The following is an 18,532-nucleotide window of genomic DNA, read 5'->3' on the forward strand; positions in this document are numbered from 1 at the left end:
ACCTGGACATGTTTTGCATGGCGATGTGTGAAGTGAAGCTTTAAAGGCAATATTCAGCGGTTGTCCCCTGTGTTTAGTATGCTCAACAGAATTCTTTACTTAACCCAAACACAGCTCAACGTTCTGAAAACATTGATCTGTGTTTGGGTTAAATGAGAGAGGCTGTAAGGCATACTAAACAGGAGCACGGGTGCATGCGTTCCTCCAGATGTGGAGGCAGTGCTCGACGGACACAGGCACGGCTTTACGGGGTGCGCAGAGTTCAGGATTAGAGTGAGATTTAAAGTGCTTCAGGATTAGAACCAGATTTAGAGTTCTGACTGCTGAGGCTGCATCTTTGTCACAGGTGCTGTGTTAGATATCAAATTACTTGTACATTTTGTATTTTTTTTTTATTTTGCTTAAATTAAATAAAATATGCCCAGTCTTTTTCAATTTTAAATGAGATGTGTTACATAAAATTATTTCTATTTATATAATATATATATATATATATATTAATATTTTATATACACATTAATATTATATATATACACATTTATTTTCATTGATTCATAACTACTATATATATATATATATATATATATATAGTAATAATATTTATAGTATAATAGTATAATAATTTATAAAGTATAACAATGTATATGTATATATATATATATATATATATATATATATATATACAGTCAAACCAAAATTTATTCAGACACCTTGAACATTTCATTCATTAATACAGTTTATTCACTATAGTTTAAAAATGGTAATAAAATATGACAAGATCTCAGAGTTAAACTGTGTCAGAAAAAAATCATCTTAATTATGTCAGATAACACTTAAGCAAAACATGGTCAGGTCAAAGTGTCTGAATAATTTTTGGTTCCAAATTTTTATCAATTTTACTGGTAGCCCACTGTAGAATTTTTGGGTATAATATGTCACAGTTTACTTTATTTTGATATCCTCACTTATATAATATAATATATATAATATGTAACATAAATAAAACTATAGTGTCCTGCACCCACTTGTAAAAATATATCAAAAATATCAAAAATGTTTTAATAATTTTTGGTTTGACTATATATATATATATATATATAGTAATTATGATAAATTTAAAAAAATATAATTTTTATATATATATATATATATATATATATATATCTGTGTGTATGTATATATATACACACACACACACCCACCCACCATTGGCTATAATATTGCATTAAACATTCAGAAGAATTCCAGTGTTTTTTGCTGTTATGTGAGGTACAATAATAAGAGCTGTTATTATCAGCTGAATTTCATATTTAAGTGTTGATAGATTTTTAAATACTATTAAAAAAACTATACATTATATACAGTACATTAAATACAATATAATTAAGTATTACATATATTAAATTATATTAACATTTAATATTTTGCAATATATTATTATTATTATTATATTATTATTATTATTATTATTATGTATTAAACTGTATTTATTATTAAATTCATTAGCACCTACACACAGAAAAAAAGGGATTTATGTGTGTATAAATATGTACGTGAAGAGGTGATTGTTGCATATGGTGTTTAAAAGAAATGTCTGTTGACTGTTTTTACAGATCTGCAGCCGCACACCAACTACAGCTTCATTCTTGTTGCATGCACTGCAGCTGGTTGCGGAGCAAGTCAGCCATCTATGGGCCGCACACTGGAAGATGCACCAGCAGGTTAATGCACATACACTCACAGTAACATCATCTCACAGTCAAATTTTGTTGTTTGTTTTTGATATTCAATGCATAATCAGAGTTTTAGGTTTTAGTATTTTTTCTTTATACACTGGCATATATATATATATTGTTTCGTCCTACCTATCCTCTTTGTTTTCTCTTCTCTAGACGTGTGGGCAGTGCCCAGGCATATACAGGTGAACTCTTCAACCGCGGAGCTTCACTGGAGTCAGCCGCTCAAACCCAATGGCCTGCTCTCTCGGTATCGGCTGCTGCGTGACGGAGTGGTCGTCTTCACCGGTGACGGAGGAAAGATGAGCTACACAGACGCTGGCCTTCAGCCCAACACCAGGTTCTATCTATCAGCCATCTTTAACAAGCCATTAGCACTTGATTATCGATGACATCTAATCCTATGTGTGTCTTAAAGAATCCTGGGACTCTACAATAACAGAGCTCTTCAGTAACAGAGCTGCTCTGATACCAAATCATTAAAAGTTTTTAAGAGGAGCAAGCAGTGAGGCTAGCTAATGAGCAGCAGTGTTGGCTTGGAGAGTGGCATTGATCGCGTTCCCCTTGTGACTCGAGTTAGGACAAAAACCAAACTTTTCTACTTCTGATGGAGAGTGAGACTAATTACTGAATTACTTCAGGACTGCTAAAAAAGTATGTTCTGTATTGTGATTCTGGAATGTAATTAGGACGTACTACACCCGCCTTGCTGTTATTATCATGTGACCTACCAGCGTCAGTTACGTTGCTTCACTGCCATTCACAAATCCTCTCCCGTGGCCTCATGGGATAGTAAAGTGTCCATCATATGTACACTTCAGAATCTCGCCGGAAGTAGTAGGTCATCCGGGTACTTTTTGCCTACTCTTTTATGATTACTGTGAATTCAGACATACTTCTTTTGTCACATACTGTTTTTCGCCTACTCTATAGTAGGGAGGTATGCGATTTCGGATGCAGCCACGGCGCCATGATCGCGCCGTGATTGGATCTTGGAAGTCCTAGAGTACAACAGTTGGGTTCCAGAAGTAAAAACATTTTCATTTTCTCCATATGGAAATTTATTTTTAATTTTTGTTTTATTTATATATAATCAACATTATTTTGTAAATGAGAAGTTTTGTATTTCTCCATCGTTTTTAATTCGATTATGCTGTTCGCAATGCTTCATGGGATTATAGTTCTTTCCCTCACTAAATCCGTTAAATACACTCTTGAACATTTATCATTTTGTCCAATTTTCAAAAACTTTTTTGCTTCAAATCAAAGTTTGTAATGTTATGATTCACCTCGTAGCTGATTAGCTTGGTTCGTGCCTTATAACTCTTTAACAAAGACTTTTTTTTTTAAATCCCTATGGGAAAATGAATGGAAAAAATACCAGCTCGACTGAACTGTTGAACTCTATAGATTTAGCCAAGCAGCATGTCACATCACTTCGTAATCTGTGAATTGTCTTATGTTTTGTTTCGTTCAAGACCACCTGCTCTAAATAAACACATATGATCTATTATGGTTTACTAATGTTTTACAAAGTTACAAAAACGTGGAGCAAAAGCATGATGTGTATACTGTTTACATGTGTGTCTGCTGAATTTTTCATACAAATACTTGGTAAAGTTTGGTCTCTAACTGAAACAAATATGCTTGTTGTATTCTGCTAGTTGAGACCTTTTCAACGATATATGACAGAAGTCTATCTGTTATATACAGTGATTTTACAGATCACATTTTTATGTAAAGCAGTTATTTTTCACGCTATGAAAATAGAGCACTTCTAATATGTCAGCAAATTTAAAAGTACTTGTTAAGTGATGATCATATCCCTATTTTCACTGTAAACCCAAGCTTCTAAGCTTTAAAACGACCTAGTCTGTGTTGGTTAAGCAAGTGGTTAAGTAACATGATAACTTAGTAGCGCCCACCAATTCGTATTTAAGAGGTTAAGGTTAACGATTATCGATTCATTTAAACAACGATCAGTTATGGTAATTTATGTAAATTGACATCCCTGGTATGGTACCGTAATTAAAGTATATAAATAATTGTATAAAATCAATTAAAATTAAAAATTAGAATGTGCTGAATAATCAGAAACAGTCTACTTAAGAATGTACATAAATATGAGAATATAGTTTTCTTGATGTTGTAGATATTCAGCTGTTTTGTCAATGCCTCGTTATTCATGAATATATCCAGTCTTAGCATCTGTGAAATCTGTTGGTTGGCTGTAATCAAAAAATGCACACAGGGACGCTGTGTGCAAAATAATTGGTTAGGTTGTGCAATATGTTGTGTAAATATTTGCAGTGGTTCATTCTCATAAGCTGCTTAAGATACAGGATAAATCTGTTTGTTTCATTACTTTACAATCAGTGATTCATAGATTGTTCACTGCATTCTCTCACGTGTATATATATATATATAGAGAGAGAGAGAGAGAGAGAGTGTTTAAACCTTTTTCATCATGCAAATCTATATATTCCACACTGATTTAAACTGTCAAAACCATGTGTCTTCTGATTGGACAGTTTGGACAGGTCATTCGGTCACCTGACCATCCTCTCATTGTCCCTCGGCTGCTTTTGTTTATATACTGTAGCTTCAAACAGACCAGGGGATAGCCATGACGTTTAATTTGCCGTAATTCCAGATGACCTGCCAAAAGGCATTCCCTTCTCCCGTGCTCTTCCCTTTCCCTTTCTTCTTCCAATTTAGGTCTGTAAGGACCATTACAAAGGCAGACGAGCAGTTCATTATCCAGAGAGGCTATAGGCTGATGTGGGAAACAGTTAACCAGGGTGCTGGGGGGGTGTTCTGCCAGCACTCCTGCTCATCGATTATTTATGACAATGTTGATTAGCTGTCACTTACCTCACCTTCGTAGAAAGTCTCTCTGACGAGTGAAATATTAACCTTTCTCCCTCTAGGGAAACAGGTTAGCCGCTTGCCACCTCGTTTGATGCACCAAATCATGTTTATTCGACTTAAAGTATGCAACATACACGCAACGGCACAATACCTGCGTCAGTATGCACAGCTGTTCTCTGGTGTGTTTTAAACATGTTCTCTGATTAATATCGCTAATGCTTTTATTGCACATGATGAGCACGGTATATAATAACTGATGTGACTATTTTAAAGGGATAGTGCTGGAACAATAGTTAATGTGGCGGTATTAATGGCTGGCTATGGAGTTTATGGCAAATTAAAAGCATTTAATGTTGAACATGACCCACATACATTGCTAATGCACACCTTTGCACTGACACCCATCTCTGTTTAAAAGGTAAATCTATCTTGTGAAGTCATGTATGTCTTAAAAGAGCCTTCCACAGAGTGTTTTTATAACCCACATCAGGCGTTAATACATGCACGTACACACACACACACACACACACACACACATACACTTCCCTTTCTATTTATATGCATGTCCGTTCAGAGCATCTGTCACGCCTGTCACAGATCACAGTGGAGGGGCTGATCAGCATTGCATTAACAATGTCATCTGTTAAATAGTATCACACCATATCGATCCAGCAGGGACTTTTCCAATGAATCAAGTATAATGTAAAAGCAGACTTACAAGAAGGCATAGTCATCTGAGCATTTTCTTTCCTCCATTTATATTAGAAATAAAACAGTACATTTTATGAGGGTCAACAGCTGACTAGTCAGCTAATTAAAGATTCATTCATTCATTCATTCTGGTGAAATCCTCTTTGAAAAATTCTGTCTTTTAAATTAATTCTGTTTAAAACTGCTATTTTATTTTGCGATAATGACGTCTGTCCAGTTACTAACTAAAGGTAGCCGTGCCACATAGGGATTTTTGTAGTGATAGTGGCAGTTCTTTTTTCTTAAAGACCCCCTGTGGTGAAAATCAAGTTGTTTATATGTCTATATGGTGTTTTTAATATACTTTAAAATAAACCATCAACACCATTGCTGAGTATTTTCTTCTTAAAACTGCATGAACCAAAGACGCGGTTTGAAATCGCTGGTGTTTCTGATGTCACAAAGTACCTTGTAACCAATCATGTCAACGTGTGATTGTCAACGAGTGGATCTCTGAACTGGTGTGAGCGAGGTGGAGGTGGGGCTAATTTGCATATTCATTGAACCGCGTATACTAAATGAGACAAGGGTGTATAGTTACATTCAAGCTATTTTAAGACAGGAAGAAATATTTTTTCAAGGAAAAAACGTTTAAATATGTAATTTTTGTGATCAAGGATGAGTTCTAAGGGTTAAAATTATTGACTACAGGGGGACTTTAATATACATTTTCTAACAAGCAGCAGTGAGACATGACAAAACTGTTGCTGCTTTTCATGTCAAATTGTACTGCACACGTCGGCGGCGATAGCCTTGTGGGCAGCGCGCTGCCATATAGCACTGTTACGCTTTGGGTGAACTTTCCTGATCCCGGTCCCCCCCTCTGTCTCCCACCTCACTTCCTGTGCATACTATCTTATCACAATAAAGGCAAAACCGCCAAAAATAAATCTTTAAATTGTACTGCACACTCTCTTCCGCATATGTAGACACAGTTGCGAAATTTCACTAGCAAAGAAGGTCTATTGTCGATATTGTAGCAATGTATAAGGTCACTTTCAAACCAAGTTCTTTTGTTCAGTGCATAAATCTGTGTACCTTAAACCCATAGTGAATTCTGTGTGGGAAACTTTTTTGCCCACCTTCGAAATTCCAGATTTTGTGGAATTCTATTGTAAATACTCGATTTCACGCACACTTTTATTGTAGTGAATTGCTTCATTTAATTCGTAAATTACCGTTAAAAAATCAAGTCACCAAGTCAGGTTGTTTTTTATATCTGCTGTTTGCTTATATTATTTTAGCTTGGTTTCCCTTTCCTGATTTTAAAAAACATTGGGTTTGTTGCACTGGCATTCGTGCCTCAATTCTGAGGACTCTGATGAAAGACGCACACCCTCAAACAAAACTATGCTTGCTGTGAAAGACATGGCTTAATGACAGAATCAATGCACCCGCCTCTCTCGCGGACAATGAATAATTAAACGCAGCGTCGACTCCCACCTGAAATGGAGAATCGCTGAAACAGAGGCAAATTTAACTTCTGTGACAGGAGACTTTTAAGCTAATAGCATAATTTAGTTTCACAGTTGACTTATTTATCTCCTATCCATCTTTGCTTCACAGATATGTGTACGAGTTGGAGGCCACCACCAGCGGCGGGAGCAGTCTCAGTGATAGATACGTCATTCAGACCCCCGTCTCCTCCCCGGAAAGGATTCCTCCTCCGTATAATGTCAGCCTCCACGGCCCTCGCTCCGTCTTTGTTGCCTGGTCACCCCCAGGTAATGTTTACAACCTAATGCACTATGCAGCCTCTCTATTTAGCACTCACGCAAGGCTGATTTATCCCTGCTCGGGCCTGCGAGAGTGACGGGACGCAGGCAAGAATTTACGAGTGGCGTTGTGTGTAATTTACCAGGAGCCCAACATGGTCGTGGTGTACATGCATCAGTGCGGGCCGGACGTAGATGGGTCCCACCAATCAATTAACATTCAAACCTAAGTGACAGCTTTTCCTACCTCTAGTGTGATTTAGAGGAGAGTTGTTTGAGATGCGCTCGCCCTTCACCTGCGTGTGTTCTCCCATCACTGTCTAATCGTGTCTCATTCATTCTCTCCTTCTCTGCTGTTGCTGTGGAGTTGAGGTTAAGTTCAGGTATTGGATGGTGTGTACCAATTCTGATCATGTGCATGTTGGTGCACCCAATCAAACAACAGCACGCATAGATATATTCATTTTTTCATATTTATTTATTGACATTTAGCTTTTTTGTTTTAACTGTGACGGCTAGATGGAGGAATCTCCACCAATGCAGCTTTTACAGGAAACTGTAAGCAATGAAAGAGATAGCACAGTCAAAAATCACAAAAGCATAGTCTCTCTCCAAAATCCATTTAAATTGCTGCCACTTTTTGCCAAAGTTTTTTTTATTAAACAGTTGTAAAGGAACTAATTAAAAATATAGCTGCAAGCAGCAATGACGGGTCCAAGCCCCGGTGGCATCGCCACCTGGTGGCTTCAGGGCAACTGTGCAAGATGGGCAATATGCATTTAAACTGGGTAAATGTAAAAGAATTATGTCAAGATATGAGACTTTTCCTGTTTCCCTTTTTGTCATTAATTTAATCGCTCGCTATGGCAACACCATTTGAGATATCCAACATCCGTTCACGATTTAACATCTTCAATGTCTTGCCACCATGTTCAGAAAGTTTGTTGTGAATCGTATGAATCCTGTAGGAGAAGTAGTTAAAAATTGTGATTATTATTCCTGATTATTAAAAAATTTCACATTCAAACCTAAATATCTGACTTCCTGTTGATCGGAACTAATGACTGTAAATTAGAAAGTTGTTTGGCTCGATGAGGTCAATGTATGTACTAAGTTTGGTGACAGTAGGTAAAACTAACCCCCCACTTTTGTCAAAAGGTGGCGCTACAGATCTACCTCTCCTCGCCCGTTTCTAAGGCTTTGCCCATGTCTACTGGCTAACCACTCTGTGTATGTCAAGTTTCATGTAATTTGAAGCATGCAAGAGCCTCAAAAACACCCGAGAATATTATTAAAGTTTGATGCATTGCCATGGCAACAGTATTTAAGACATCAAGAATCCTTTCGCAGGTTTACATCTGCCGTGTTTTGACATTGTACTGATGAAGTTTGAAGTGAATCGGATAAAAATGAGAGAGCGATTTCAAAGCATTTTGAAAGTGACACACTTCCTGCTGCCAGTTGGTGGCATTATGACTTTGACTCATAATAGTCACATCCATGTGATCGGCCGTGTGTGTGTGTGTGTGTATATAACTTGACATTTCTTATTTTTATGGAATATTGCAGTATGTATTATAAATTATTTATCCGTGAACATCATTTTTTTAAAATTCATGTGCCCTCGTAATCTTTAATCAAACTAACTTCCTCTTCGACATCTCTTCTCTTCTCTGATGATGTTTACGGGTACAAGGGCGGGACGACCTGTCACTCATATGAGATCACAGCAATTGCAAATGTTAACGATCCAGTCAGTTCCTAATGGACAAAATCAAGTCCCATCCTACATTTTTTTATTGTTCGAGAAGCCGTTTCACTCAGAGACTATTGCAACTTGCGTTTCATGCTGACTTTAATAGTGTCAATGTAGTTAACTACTATTTATGTTGGTTTACTGAGACCATTCATTATCCCAGTTAGGTTATTAAGGTCTTAAAATGTAAAATGTCGTTTTCCGAAGGGGGTCCATGCGATAGTTCTGAGCTGAGGCTCGCCCAGTGATCCAGAGTGAGTTGTCATTGCTGTGGTGTCCTGCATGATCTTATCATTTCTATTGCAGACTGCAGCCCACCCGCCTCCGCCGATCAATCAATCACTCTGTTTACACTCTGAGACTGCAGCACCGGGCTCATCTGCACATCCCACTGTGCATGTGGGCCGAGTGTTCTCCCACATGGAGAGCAAATGCAAACTCTCTCTCCTTCTCTCTCTCCCTGTGGTTTAAGCTGTGGTAGTTCATAGACTCCATCCCAGCATCCCACACTGCTCTTGTGCATGCTCAGACCGACTACCCAGCCCATCTGTTTCACATATGTGTGAGAAACTCTTAGCATGTCAGATCTGTGTGTATGCATTCACCTGGTCATGTGTCGCAAATCTCTGCAAATCTGCATGCACGTATTTGTTTTTCCTCAAGAAGGTGCGGGTGGGTGGGTGTTTAAGCGTGTGCGTGCATATTCACACACTCAAGAGTGATTTCACAGGCTACATTCAAGCGGTCCTGATTGTCTGCCTCAGATGGTCCATCTTTTGCTATTATTGCCCCATTATGCCTCTCTCCTGTGAGAGGATCCCCTTAAACAACCTCAATTACACCATAAGAGCCCTTAAACAGCCCTGATACCCACAGAAAACATTTACATAGCCCGGATCTTTTATTGACTTTACATTCCGAGAGAGGCGAGTGAAAAAATCTATGGCATCAAACTACAATATCTCACGCTTGGTTAAGTCCGAATGCAGAAACGGGCACGGTTTTAAGCTGCACCTGTGCTTGATGGATCAGATCTGATAGCATGTTCCTTTTCTTTTCCTTTGTGCCATTATTTCTTATTAGACTCTCATTCAAGTTGAAAGTGCAAAAACTCCAAAGTCAGTGATTAGTTGTAAATAATAGAACTTAGGGACCTGTGCGATTGAACTTCTCAGGCAGGATGCTTTGATCAAAGCACCGTCTAATTCCAGCGGGTTTTTGAGTCTCAGGCAAAAGACTACATCTGCTCAGGGAGACGGCAATGAAGGAAGTTGAATAATTTAACTTTTTCATTTGTAAAGATAATCAGCCCGTTCTGAATACATCTCAGGTCTCATAAATGTTGAATAACCTATCAGCCTCCAGTTGCCGTAAATTATGAAAGGCGCTAGTGATGGGAATATTAACAAAGCGTGGATGCCGGGACTCTACATTCTTTAGTTCAAATGCATTACCGAAGAACGTGTGCATGTCTGTGTGTTTCGGACAGCGGTGGGATAGACGAACTGGGGGAAGTGCCTGCTTGCCCAGAAGGATGTTGAATCAAGGGCAAAGCTTTCCAAAGTGTCAGATCCACTGTATCTCAGTCCTTGCACTGTATTACAAACATACTGCTCTTTGTACATTTTGCAGATGCGATTGTGGAAAGGGTGAGCTGATTAATCTCCTATCGATGGCCTTGGATGTCAGTTAGTGAAAGCAGGCAAATGTGACTTTCTGTTTCCGTTTGCTCCTCTAGGTGTGTATAATTTAAGTGCTCCTTTGGAATATAATGTCCTGCTCAATGCAGGCACTGAGCGGCCCCTCGTCCGCCCTGCTGGACCAGAGCACTTCATGCTACTACAAGGACTGGACCCCTACACCATCTACCACATTCAAGTACAGGCCTGTCAACCAGGTATTTATCTACCCAATGAAACCTGAACACTTTAAATAGTCAGACAAATTAAATGATACGATTGGGATGTTCTGTAGACCACATTTCAGCTTAGGTGGAGACAACAATCAGTCAGTTTGGAAATATATGCCTCTGGAAACAATTAATGTTCCTAAATGTTACCATCTACACTCAGGAAACAAACACACTGTGTTCTTTATGTCTATTTGAATATGTTGTATCAGCTTTACCTATGTATTGTATAGCACACTGCTTTCATGTAAATATTTGTATTTGTGCAGATGGTTGTGGTGTAGGACAGGGGGTGTCTGTTCGGACCCCTGAGGATGTGCCTTTAGCTCAGGACCCTCCAGTTCTCACTGCTGCAGGTGCGGCCGTTATCGAGGTCCGCTGGAGTCCGCCACACAAACCCAATGGCCTCATTACTAACTACTTCATATACAGGTACAAAGTACTCAATCTCACATATAACCAACAAAACATACTGGTCTTTTTATGGCAAAATCACATTTGATTATTTATTTTTTATAATGAGTACATCTCCTGGTAAAGATTTTTATATTATTTTTTTAAATTATTTTATTACTTATTATTATTATTACTTATTGACTACTAGTAGTGTTGTCAAAAGTACCGATCGCAATACCAAGTCGGTACTGAAATTTTAAAAATATGACACTTTGAGCGCTGTTGAGCAGATTCGTAAACACCTCTGATTGGCCTTTTTGTTGACACGCTCATCAGATATGTCTGTGATTGGCTACAAAGATCAACGCACGGGATCATTTAAAAAGCACACGGAAGTGTTTGAATTTGAAAGTTTTGTAAATGGGAGCAGGAGCGTTTGAAAGCAGGAGTCTGTCTGCTGATAGACGGCTACTTTCAAACGCTCCTGTGTGCATCTGTGTAAGAGCGTCATTGATTTATTTTCACAACATGTTTTGGAAATGTTGATCATTGTAGCCAATCACAGACATATTTGATTAACGTGTCAACACAAAGGCCAATCAGAGGTGTTTACGAATCTGCTCAACAGCGTTCAAAGTGTCATATTTTTTAAATTTCAGTACCGACTTGGTATCGCGGTCAGTACTTTTGACAACACTAACCACTAGAGATCTACAAACCCCCATACAGAAGAACACATTGGGGTTTGGAAGAAAATATTTGGCACAGTAATGTTCAACTTAAGTTTTATACTAAATTTGTGGATTTGTCAATGAGTAAAAATATTTAATTAGCAGGAAATAAAGAATCATCAGCTTGAGTGAAGTAATGTATTCAAGTTATATATGCATGATTTCAGTGTATATATTGTATAACCGTTGCTGTCAATGTGGCATCCGGTTGTCAATAGTTGAATAATGTTGGTTACACAGGCCTCGGACCTCTGTAGAACAAATATTTTGGCTCTGTTGTGGACATGTTAACCAGAACTATTAACAAGCACTCCTCTATCAATCTCAACTGCAAATGCACTTTCATAAAATGATGCTGTCAGGCTAATGTCAGTGCAGAGCTTGCATGGGGATAAATGTGTGTGTGTGTGTGTGTGTGTGTGTGTGTGTGTGTGTGTGTGTGTGTGTGTGTGTAGGTGTAGGTGTAGGTGTGAGTCCATGTCAGGGCATGTTTGAAAGGAAGACCGGAAACGTAGACGAACATAAACAGTAATTTTGCCGTGACCTTGAGGTGAACAGGCCAATCACTGCTGGTTACACTTGTCAACATTTCCTCTCTACTTCCTGTGCAACTGACAGCAAGAAAACGCAGAATAGAGTGAGGAGTGCTTATGTGGATATCAGCTGTATATCAGTGACTGTGGTATCTGAGCGCAGGGAAGAGAGAGAGAGCGGGGCTGATCGGCAGCTCTAAATGGAAGATGACATTGCCCTGCTGACTTTGATTATTCCAGGCACATTCAGAGCCGTTTGAGAGCAATATGAAACAGAATGCCATGATGCTTCCACCCCGCACAGAGGGAATAAAGCTAAGACTGACATGGCACGATCACATCAGAATGCTTTGCTCTGCTGTTACAGAGGCATCCTTCAAGGAGAACAGGGAGCGATGTGCCGTGGAGTAGCCAACTCTATCATTACGCTGCCATCATTGCCCTTATGGTCGGAAACCACACAGCCGGCCGTGCTCGAACCTTTATTGCCGTACATAGTGAACAGCAATTTAAACCATTCAGGGTTTGACTTGAAGGATTCCAGACAATGATCAGATTAAACCATAAATTGAGACGTCTTCCCAACGTTTTCGCTCTAAGGATGGCAGTGAAAACAGTGTTTATGGCATCAGTGTGCGATTGTGTGTGTGTTAGCAACAGCGTAAGGCTTTAGTCAAGGGCAGCGCGGCTGTTGACCAGTGTCATTCATATGCAAGGTCAGATCAGTCTAAGCCCGCATAAATCTTAAGAAAATATCATTAGCATAGCCACAGATGCCAGGGCATTCCGACGAACGCATGACTGGATTTCATCTTAGCCCTGATTTGGGAGCGGGATAAACTCTGGCAAATGCATCACATTCAGGGGGCAGCGAATTCACTCGTGGCTTAAAGGACTTGGTGTATTATTCTATCTGCTCATCTTAATACCGGCGATCAGCGCTGCGCTAAATGTAATCGGTTTAATGTGCTATTGTGTATGTATTCAGCTCATTGGAGGTTATCTGAGATTGTGAAGTGAGTGTCCCCTCCTCAGGGATGTTTGTCCTCCACATGTTTAACTTATATTACACAGGAGAATGAGGTATTACCTGGGAGAGACCTTGACTGCTGTACAGAATTATTGCAAATCAGTTCCTAAGAATACATCCGTGTTCATATTGCATGAATGCAGTTGATGTAGAAGATGCTGGTGAGACAATAGAAGCATTGTAAAACTCAAACCTTGTGTTCATCCTGGCTGTGTATACTGTAGCACCCCCTGCTCCCTGCATGTCCATCCATATATACACTATATTGCCAAAAGTATTGGGACACGCCTCCAAATCATTGAATTCAGGTGTTCCAATCACTTCCATGGCCACAGGTGTATAAAATCAAGCACCTAGGCATGCAGACTGCTTCTACAAACATTTGTGAAAGAATGGGTCGCTCTCAGGAGCTCAGTGAATTCAAGCGTGGTATCGTGATAGGTTGCCACCTGTGCAATAAGTCCATTTGTGAAATGTCCTCACTACTAAATATTCCACAGTCAACTGTTAGTGGTATCATAAGAAAGTGGAAGCAATTGGGAACAACAGCAACTCAGCCACGAAGTGGTAGGCCACATAAAATCACAGAGCGGGGTCAGCGCATGCTGAGGCGCACAGTGCGCAGAAGTCGCCAACTTTCTGCAGAGTCAGTAGCTACAGACCTCCAAACTTCGTGTGGCCTTCAGATTAGCTCAAGAACAGTGCATAGAGAGCTTCATGGAATGGGTTTCCATGGCCGAGCAGCTGCATCCAAGCCTTACATCACCAAGTGCAATGCAAAGCATCGGATGCAGTGGTGTAAAGCACGCCAATACTGGATTCTAGAGCAGTGGAGACGTGTTCTCTGGAGTGACGAATCACGCTTCTCTGTCTGGCAAGCCGATGGACGAGTCTGAGTTTGGCGGTTGGCAAGAGAACGGTACTTGCCTGACTGCATTGTGCCAGGTGTAAAGTTTGGTGGAGGGGGGATTATGGTGTGGGGTTGTTTTTCAGGGGTTGGGCTTGGCCCCTTAGTTCCAGTGAAAGGAACTCTTAATGCTTCAGCATACCAAGACATTTTGGACAATTTCATGATCCCAACTTTTTGGGAACAGTTTGGGGATGGCCCCTTCCTGTTCCAACATGACTGCGCACCAGTGCACAAAGCAAGGTCCATAAAGACATGGATGAGCAAGTTTGGTGTGGAGGAACTTGACTGGCCTGCACAGAGTCCTGACCTCAACCCGATAGAACACCTTTGGGATAAATTAGAGCCGAGACTGCGAGCCAGGCCTTCTCGCCAACATCAGTGCCTTACATCACAAATGTGCTTCTAGAAGAATGGTCAAAAATTCCCATAAACACACTCCTAAACCTTGTGGAAAGCCTTTCCAGAAGAGTTGAGGCTGTTATAGATGTAAAGGGTGGGCCAACTCCATATTAAACCCTACGGATTAAGAATGGGATGTCATTAAAGTTCATGTGCACGTAAAGGCAGGCGTCCCAAAACTTTTGGCAATATAGCGTGTATATATATATATATATATATATATATATACACACACACGAACAAAAGTTTGTGGTCTCTTATGCTCATTTTAATAATTTCCTTGACAAAATGACCTTGTCATCATGACAAAACTTGCTGAATCAAACCTGCATTTATCAACCCAAGTATATGAAAAACAAAATACCTATTACTATGTTTACTTCCTGACTTCCTGAAGCAGAAGGTCTTATGTTCCAGATGCAGTGTCGGTATGTGTGTGGAACAGACTGCTGATCGCAGCTGTGTGCTGTAGTTTAGCGTCATGGTGTGAGACGTTCTTCTCCCCTGCCAGTCTCTGTTTGGCTTTATTTTAATGCGGTGGGTGAGATTAGGCCGTTGCGGTGCGAGTGGGGCCGGCAGGGGCCACATTAGAGCGGTGAATGTCATTTTCTCCAGCAGCATGGAAGCCAGGCCTCTAATGTGGAAGAATTAACGAAGCTTGAGCAAAGCCCAGAGCTCTGCCCCTGCCCCTCACCTCCTCCGTGTGCTCTTCCTCATCTCTGCATCCTTCCTCTGACACCCCTACTGAATTTGTTTGTTTTTGGGCCTAAATTTGAACTGGAGCCATATTTGAGGTTCTTTAAAGAAGCTGTTTTGTCATGTTCTTGTTGTCTTTCGTTCTATGGTAAATGAAGTATTTCTGTTTTTTCATGTAATCTAAACTATATTCTCTAGACGACCAATTGGAACTCAGGAGGAGCTGCTGGTGTTCATCTGGACCGAAGGTCCCCTAGAGCTCATCGATGCTTCAGACTCCCTTCTACCGTTCAGCGAGTATGAATACAGAGTCACCGCCGTGAATTCTAAAGGCTCCATTTCCAGCTCGTGGACCTCTGGCCGCACCCTAGAGGCAGAACCACAGGGCCTGGACGCACCCTCGGCCCACCCCGCCAGTGCCTACTCTCTTCTGCTGAGCTGGACCCAGCCTAGCATACCAAACGGCGTGATCTCCAAGTACAAAGTGGTGTACCAGAAACTACCCAACGATCCTACGTTTAACTCCACAACTGTTACTGCTCTTACTGTACTGGTAATACTCTTTTCTTCCATCAATTTGGTATTCTGTCCATACACTGTGTGATAAGTTATAAATGTTCCATGTGCAAAGAAGCAAGACAAATGAGTAATGGGCCATGAAATAGCCCCCACAAAAAAGATTTTGCACAAATCTATCAAATGAAGAGGCAACACTTTTTTCCCATTATCAGAGAGAAACCAGAATCAAAGAAACTGTTATCGGTGATTATTATCAATCAACAAAAATATGCTAATGTTTCTGAGAGAAGTTGCACAGATATAATGCTACTTTCTAGTAGCAAGTAGTAATACTTTCTGAAAAATAATATATTAGATATTTAAAGGGAGACTGGGCTAATTGTCACAGGTTTTTAGCCAGTGAATAGTCCTGAGGGTTGGTTAATTTTAAAAGTTTCTATATGGGCACATACCTTTGGCTACAAAAAAAAAAAAAAAATCTGTTGAATATTTTAACTGTTGTTACCCAGGAAAAAAACACACAAACAGCAAGGCATTTTGTCACATTAAATGGGGTAAGTTGTCAAAAGTTGTGAAAGTTTATTAGACTAAAAAAAATTCTAAAGACAATGAATGCAGTATTATAATTAATAAATTGTGTACACTCTGCTTCTCAAAAGTTTGATGTCAGTAAGATTTTTTTTTTTTTTTTTTTTTTTAGAAATTAGTTTTTTTATTTAGCGCACTCATTAAACTGATGCAAAAAAGACACAGTAAAGACTTTTAAAGGATCATGTGACACTAAATTATCGAATAATGGCTGCTGAAAATTCAGCTTTGCCATCACAATTGAAAACATTAAACAAATCTTACAGACTTTCTTGAATCTTACAAAATTTTAAATGGTGTAAATTCATAAACATTTAAAATACTTGTGACAACTTGCACCATCCCATCATTTAAGAAAACACACTTGTCTAAAAACACATTTCAGGCTTTCAGTTAAAAATTCTAACTGAAATTATGTTTGATTATTTAGTTGACTATAGTTATATTATTTGCTTAGATTATTATTTTGTTTTACTTCCTTCTTTAAGTGTGTAGTGACCCATTGTTGTGTTTTTGGTAATAACGGATTACAGTTCTCAGTTCAGCTTCAACACCTGAAGTTATTCATTCTCTAGCATCAGCATCTGTCTGAGATCATCCATCAGTGATCAGCCCATTGCTTGCATGTTTAAACAGATTCCTCATCCGCTGATGTCTCCACCTATAAAAGTAGCTGCTGTGATTCATGGCGTTCTCGTGTTTGACACCGAGGAAAAATAGTGTGCTGCTTTCCTCGCAGATGCTCACAACTGCATCACGGCCAAATTAAAGGCTTCAGCTTGAGCTCCTGTTCAAAACAAGTGTGAACAGAGCCAGCTTGCCCCCTGATAGCAGCAACACCATAGGGGAAGGAATCCAGAACCCACTGAGGAGTTCAGCTTCTCCCACAGAGCACCAGATAGATGCTTGCCTAATAGACAAATTAATTATTTTGATAGCAATTAATGAACGTCATCCAGGATAGGCCTTTTATCAGCACCCCTCTTTTCTTCGAGAGTAATTTACAGTTCCGCTTCTATTCTCTTGGCAGTCCTTTCAGGTTTTCTTGACCTCCAAAGGTCGGCTTCAGTGGTGAACGTGTGACGTCAGTTTGCAGTTAATCAGCTTGTAATTAATTTTCCATGTGTCCTCAGCCCTCTTGAGTTATGACCCTGGCCTCCTAATGGCTGACGCAAATTTATCATTTTGCAAATTGTACATTTTTACTAATTTTATAGTAATTTTATGATAAAAAAAAAAAAAAAAAAACTATGGAAAGTGAATTTTAAAAGAATACATTTTTGGGAATAAATATAATGTTCTTTTACTTACTAAAGCTGCTTGAGAAATTGCACTAGCATTTTCTGTTTTTGATTTCTAGATGTTAAAATGAGCATTCATCATAAATTTACTTGGTCTGTAGCTAAACAGCACCAAATATCAAACCATTACTATAAAGGAGCTAAATGCATATATTATGTGTAATGATGATATTTGTTGATTATATGTAATACCATGATTTATTTATTTTTTTTTCATATTCATCTTAAACCAGGCTAATTTATTATTAATTATTATTAATTTATTATTATTTAAAGTAAGAATATTAGAATATAAAGCTTAATTTACCCATACTGCCCTGAGTTTCCCCATGTTCATCTGCTGAAGACACTGTCCAATCACATAACACCTGCCACGGGGAAATTGTAGTGTGGGTATTAGTGCAATTTCTCACAGCTACATTTATAATCCATCGATCCTGCAGAATCTTTTTTTGGACACTGACTTTGTGCTATATCAGCTGTCCGCCTGCCATGTCAATACTTGGCCTGCAGTGGGGCATCATATTGATTTCGCTGTTGCCAACTGTTGAGTGGCTACAGGTTAATGTTCTCTGGTGGAGTGAAGTTGTTTTTATGTCTGAGAATGAAGGATTATCCAAAGAAAAAAAAACAGTAGACATTGTTGCTAGTATGTGCACTTTTTCAATCTAACAATGAAAAAAAAAACTCAA

At 39.2% G+C, this 18,532-nt stretch overlaps 1 protein-coding gene across 1 annotated transcript in view; it reads left to right on the top strand.

Annotated features, from left to right (window-relative positions):
* Positions 1-18,532, top strand: part of ush2a (Usher syndrome 2A (autosomal recessive, mild)) — a 222,059-nt gene that overhangs the window by 178,954 nt on the left and 24,573 nt on the right. Inside the window, exons 56-61 of the mRNA XM_051868427.1 lie at positions 1,614-1,721; positions 1,893-2,076; positions 6,924-7,081; positions 10,567-10,725; positions 11,007-11,169; positions 15,631-15,985. Coding sequence (XP_051724387.1) covers positions 1,614-1,721; positions 1,893-2,076; positions 6,924-7,081; positions 10,567-10,725; positions 11,007-11,169; positions 15,631-15,985 — 1,127 coding nt within the window. The remainder of the gene's footprint in view (positions 1-1,613; positions 1,722-1,892; positions 2,077-6,923; positions 7,082-10,566; positions 10,726-11,006; positions 11,170-15,630; positions 15,986-18,532) is intronic.

Source organism: Ctenopharyngodon idella, chromosome 17, assembly GCF_019924925.1.
Source record: "Ctenopharyngodon idella isolate HZGC_01 chromosome 17, HZGC01, whole genome shotgun sequence".
Classification (NCBI taxonomy): domain Eukaryota; kingdom Metazoa; phylum Chordata; class Actinopteri; order Cypriniformes; family Xenocyprididae; genus Ctenopharyngodon; species Ctenopharyngodon idella.